This window comes from Dendrobates tinctorius, unplaced genomic scaffold (assembly GCF_039654945.1).
Source record: "Dendrobates tinctorius isolate UK_male_01 unplaced genomic scaffold, ASM3965494v1 ptg000043l, whole genome shotgun sequence".
Classification (NCBI taxonomy): domain Eukaryota; kingdom Metazoa; phylum Chordata; class Amphibia; order Anura; family Dendrobatidae; genus Dendrobates; species Dendrobates tinctorius.
Genome location: NW_027361711.1, coordinates 1,786,338 through 1,791,827, shown reverse-complemented (window position 1 = coordinate 1,791,827; position 5,490 = coordinate 1,786,338). Strand labels below are relative to the sequence as shown.

Sequence of the window (5,490 nt, the reverse complement as noted above, 5' to 3'; positions counted from 1 at the left end):
AAAATGTCATTGGAAGGTTAAAAAAAAAAACACGAGCAGACAGGAAGCTAGAGTAGAGGGAAAGGTAGAATTTTTTTAACTGAAATATATTAGAAAAGTGATTTGTTTATTGAATTAAATTTAGTATGAAAGTCACCTTTGGTTTCAGATCACCCTTTAATTCTGCATATTAATTTTGTCACTTTATAAAAAGCAGGTGCTTAAGTGATGAAGTGTACATGAGTGTATAAAAAAAAATCGTTATTTTCATCTAGAAAAAGACGATTTTGCATCTGTATTGTCATCTGTATTGTCATCCATTTTTAGACATCAGAAGTGAATAAAATTTTTAAAGAAATAGTGTCTTGTGTTAGTAATGGATATGTATTTGTAAAAATCTGATGCTATACGGATGATTCATATGGCATCCAATTTTTTTTATTTTTGCACACCCATAGACTTCAACAGGCGAGTCTGATCTGAAATACAGAAGAGACCGATGGGTGCTGGGACATTTCTCACACAGACATTTCAAGCTGTAATCTAAATAGCTCAATTCCATGACATTGCTCCTAGTGCTCTGTATGAGGTTGGGTTTAGTTTTTTTTCATAGAGAGCACTTGGACAAATATTAGAGTTGTGTGAACATAGCCTGACAATACTTGTTGCAATAAAGCTTAGCGTAACAAGTAATAGCAGTTGATCAAGCAATAAATTGGGAAAAAGATTTCTCCCACCTTTACCACACATGCAGAGATCCACATCACATATGGGCAGGAGCTGACAGGAGGGGGTGGGAATCCTTACTGCAGTCTATGGAGTGGATGTGATAAGCCATAGATCACATAGGAAGCATTATGGGGGACTTACCCCGTACCTGTCCTGCACAGGACATACAACAGTACAAGCTGGGAGCGAAGAGGGAGGTAAGGGTCAACTCTCACATACAAAGGTGAGGACACCAGCCCTCTGGCTCTGAGTGTCAGCGGGCCACACAGGAACACTCAGGGGGCCAGATGTGGCTCACGGCTGCAATTTGCCCAGGCCTGATCTACTGTATAGTGGCAGGTACTGCACATCCGTCAGCTATTCAAATCAATGGGGGGGGGGGGGGGGGGGGGGTTTTGATGTGCAGTACCTGGCCCCTATTCCTATAATGATTAGTCAGTCTATGTAATAAAATTATACATATAGCAGTTTATGTACTTTCAGGTCCATGTCCGTTATATACAGTGAAATTGGCATGAATAGATGTATATGCAATAAACAATTATTTATAAAAGTGACAAGAATCATGTGTGAAGGCTAGCTTGTCTGGTTATTTTCTTTCTTTGTCTGTAATCCAAGCAGTTCTGTCCTCAGCTCTCCAGGTTTTGGGGGAACCTCAGGCACGCTCTGCAACACATATTACAAATTAATCAAGAAAAGCAGTTTATGGAATTTCAGGTCAGGAAAAGAAGAGGACGGCATCGTATGAAGATGGAGGCGCCGGACCGCGACACCCATCGGACTGGACTGCCCCCCCGGGTGAGTATAATCTAACTTGTTATTCTTATCTTTCAGGTTACATCAGGGGCTTATCTACAGCATTACAGAATAATGCCCTTATGGCGGTGCCGGCAGCAAATAGTCGAAAAAAAGGGTGACAGATTCCCTTTATTGAACACATGAACTTCACTATTGCTATATATGGAAATAAAAAAAAAAAAAAGCGCGTGTGTGGGTGTGTGTGTCCTTGCGTCCTTTGGGGGAGCAGTCTCCTTCCAGGGCCAAGCACCCATATCCACCCATGGTTCCCAGAAGGTTTTAATCATGAAGTATGCTTGGTTTCTTTTCACTTCCCCAGCTAAGAGCAGGCCTGGATGGGTACATGGATGCGTAGACATTAGTGATAGAGACTGTGTATATGAGGTCACCTTGTCGTGATGAAATGGCTCTACACTTTTTGAAAACAAATGTTAATTAAGCAGCATATAATGTTTCTTTCGTATGTAGCAAGAGTGGAGTCCATGTATTCACTAAACGCAGTGTGGTGTATGTGTGTGCGCTGACTGCGTGAGCGTTGACTGTGTAAACAAGAAAATATCAGTTAACCCCTTAATGTCCAATGACGGACACAGTCCGTCATTAGACATATCCCCTGCTTTGATGAGGGCTCCGGCGCTGAGCCCGCATCAAAGCCGGGACATGTGCCTGCAATAGGCGCGAGCGGAATCGCTGTCCGCCCCCGCCTATTAACTAGTTAAATCCCACTGTCAAAGCTGACAGTGGGCATTTAAATAGCATTTCCGGCCGCCGGGCCGGAAATGACCTCATCGTCGACCCCCGTCATGTGATCGGAGGTCGGCGTCATGTTGCCTGGACAACCAGAGGTCTCTATGAGACCTCTATGGTTGTTCCAGGCATATGGCTTTCAGCGCCACCCGGTGGTCGGTGCTGAAAGCACAGGAGTAAATTTGCTACATATGGGCGATCTGCTCATCGCCCATATGTAGCAAAGCTGATCTGGTTGCGCATGCTTCTAGCCTCCTATGGAGGCTATTGAAGCATGCCAAAAGTAAAAAAAAAAAAAATGTTTAAAAATAAAAAACCTAAAAGTCCAAATCATCCCCCTTTCGCCTCAATCAAAATAAAACAGTAAAAAAAGAAAAAACCCACATACACAGATTAGGTATCGCCGCGTTCAGAATTGCCCGATCTATCAATAAAAAAAAGCATTAACCCGATCGCTAAACGGCGTAGCGTGAAAAAATTCAAAATGCCAGAATTACGTTTTTTTGGTCGCCAAGACATTGCATTAAAATGCAATAACGGGCGATCAAAAGAACGTATCTGCAAAAAAGTGGTATCATTAAAAACGCCAGCCTGGCACGGAAAAAATAAGCCCTCATCCAACCCCAGATCATGAAAAATGGAGATGCTACGGGTCTCGGAAAATGGCACAAATTTTTTTTTTTTAGCAAACTTTGGAATTTTTTTTCACCACTTAGATAAAAGAGGACATAGACATGTTTGGTGTCTATGAACTCATAATGACCTGGAGAATCATAATGGCAGGTCAGATTTAGCATCTAGTGAGCCTAGCAAAAAAGCCAAGCAAAAAACAAGTGTGGGATTGCACTTTTTTTTGCAATTTCTCCGCACTTGAAATTTTTTTCCCGTTTTCGAGTACACGATATGGTAAAACCAATGGTGTCATTTAAAAGTACAACTCGTCCCACAAAAAATAAGCCCTCACATGGCCATATAGACGGAAAAATAAAAAAAGTTATGGCTCTGGAAAGAAGGGGAGCGAAAAACGAATACGAAAAATCGAAAAAAGCTCCGGTAATTAAGGGATTAATAAGAAGAACACCTGGCTTCTAGATTTGTGTAACACCCTGTCCTGTTCACTCAACTAAAAGGCAAAAAACAACTCTCATTTCTCACGACTCATTCAAGATGCTTCTGTGATCACACTATTTGTACACAGCAATAGCGCTCTCATAGAAGTTTATATGGCCTTTACTGTGCCTCTAATTTTATATGAAAGTATAAGATAGTGGGGTGTGGGGTGTTTATACAGTATGTATAGGGAAAAGCCATCTTCACCATGAACACACATGCTGTAAAGGTCTATAGGGAGGAAAGGGAGTAATCTGATGACCTGCAGCAGAGAATTGAACTACTGCAGTACAGGAGCTGTCCGCAGCTACGGCTTCGTATTATCATTCTATCGGGCAGGTTCTGTTCACATTAGTGCTGATATCTGTTCCGTAAGGGTTGCTTTCTGAGATCATGTATAGCGTAATGCTGCACTATTCAGAAACCCTTTCCATGCCATCCTGCAGTAATGCACCCAAGCAGGGCCGGAAGGCCTACACATACACAAGTCCGGTCATTCTAAGGCTACTTTCACACATCCGGTTTTCAGCATCAGGCGCGATGCGGCGAAAAGTGTAAAAACCGGATCCGGCGCCTGTTGCCACTGGATCCGGTTTTTCCCCCATTCAGTTTCATTATTGCCGCATCGCGCCGGATACCTATGCGGCGTATCCGGTTTTTGCCTGATCCGGCAAAAACAGCCTGTCCGGCGTTTGGAAAAAACGTTCCATGTAACGTTTTTTTGCAGCGCCGGACCGGCTTTTTCCACAGCGCATGCCCGGACTCTGTGAATGTTAACCCCACAAGTGCCCGGCGAGAGAGAGAGAGATCTCTCTGTCACCCGGACACTTGTGAGAGATCTCTCTCGCTGGGCACTTGTGGGGTTAACACTCAGTGTCTGGGTGAGAGAGAGATCTCTCTGTGGGGTTAACCCCACAAGTGCCCGGCAAGAGAGAGAGATTCTCTCGCCTGGACACTGAGTGTTAACCCCACATGTCTCTCTCTCTCTCCACCCCCCTCTCCTCTCCCCTCCCCTCTCCTCCCTTTCAGCAGCTGTCTCTCTGGCTGCCTCTGTCCACCTCCTCCTGCGGCTCCTTTAAATCTTGTTCGAGCCGTATCAGACGCCGCACACACATCCGGTGTCACGGCTGCAGGTGTGTGGGGTCCGGCGGCGTGCAGCGAAAAGCCGGGCCCCACACACCGGATGTGTGAAAGTAGCCTAACTGTACTTCCATCTACTTAGGAAATCGGACATCACCTGCAATAAAGTGTACCATATTACTGCATGCTTACAAGATCTGGCCTGTAGTATCTGTGCACCACTTCTGCCCCGGCGAACATAGATACGATGGTGGCGCTCAGCATCTTCAAGTATTGGGGCCAGGTTACTCCCGCTGGCATAGTCACAGAGCGCGCCCTTCAAGAGAAACACAGAGAATATTAGTGCATCTTACAGGTTGCAAGGCTTCATCATGATGCAATGGTGGAAAACTCACAACAACCAAGAACATAATGAGATTTTTAAAGATTGGTAGTAGGGAAGGGGTCTATGTGGTCACTATGAGCGCCCTCTACATGTGGGCAGTCCTCCCTTGGGCTGAATACCACCACCTATCCCTGCAGAATGCACCATAGCACATAGTCTGCGGCAGGCAGCATCTCCATAGCGCCCTCACCTACAAGCAGGGGGAGCAGCCATAATGTCTCACACGCCGCCAGGAGTCTGCATGTCCTCACCTTGTCCGTCCTTATATACACCGGGAGCTATCTTCTCTGCCTCCGAGCACGGAACGACTTGGTCGCTAGAGGTCCATGTCACACTGTCTCCGCACATAAAGAATAACGTTCACAGCAGCAGCCATCTACCCGGAGGATACAGTCGACACAGTGCTATAGGATGACTTCAACAAAATGGCTGCCACATACAGCCGAGAGTTTTCTGTTCTGCTCAGATTCTCACTATTTGTCTTGTAACTAGTGGGATGGGACAAGAATACAGAGCTTTTGGCAAATACTCTTCTAGTGGTCAGGTTTTGTTTTGTAATACTATGAAGTGAGCTTGGTTTCTAGCAGCCTGAAGCTCTGTGTGAACGTGTACATAACATCAGGTTTTATCTGTTCATGAAAACACCAGGATTAAGGAAAAGT

General features: G+C 44.9%; 1 protein-coding gene across 2 annotated transcripts; it reads right to left on the bottom strand.

Annotated features, from left to right (window-relative positions):
• Window positions 1-1,156: 1,156 nt before the first annotated feature.
• UQCC6 (ubiquinol-cytochrome c reductase complex assembly factor 6) lies at window positions 1,157-5,238 on the bottom strand. Of its 2 annotated transcripts, none has more exons than XM_073575151.1 (3): window positions 5,080-5,238; window positions 4,636-4,759; window positions 1,157-1,374 (listed from the first exon to the last, which is right to left on the bottom strand). In XM_073575151.1, the coding sequence occupies exons 2-3, from the start codon at window positions 4,741-4,743 to the stop codon at window positions 1,285-1,287; spliced, it is 198 nt and encodes a 65-aa protein (XP_073431252.1). In that variant the 5' UTR covers window positions 4,744-4,759; window positions 5,080-5,238; the 3' UTR covers window positions 1,157-1,284. The 2 variants fall into 2 exon arrangements, with proteins under 2 accessions (XP_073431252.1, XP_073431251.1); XM_073575150.1 differs by having other exon boundaries at window positions 5,019-5,227.
• Between the last annotated feature and the right edge of the window lie 252 nt (window positions 5,239-5,490).

Coding starts and splice junctions, on each gene's coding strand:
- UQCC6 (XM_073575150.1), bottom strand. CDS start 5,041: ATGGCTGCTCCCCCTGCTTGTAG. Junction 4,760..5,018: donor GCTGCTCCCCCTGCTTGTAG/GTGAGGGCGCTA, acceptor TTTCTCTTGAAG/GGCGCGCTCTGTGACTATGC. Junction 1,375..4,635: donor GATACTACAGGCCAGATCTT/GTAAGCATGCAG, acceptor TATGTGTTGCAG/AGCGTGCCTGAGGTTCCCCC.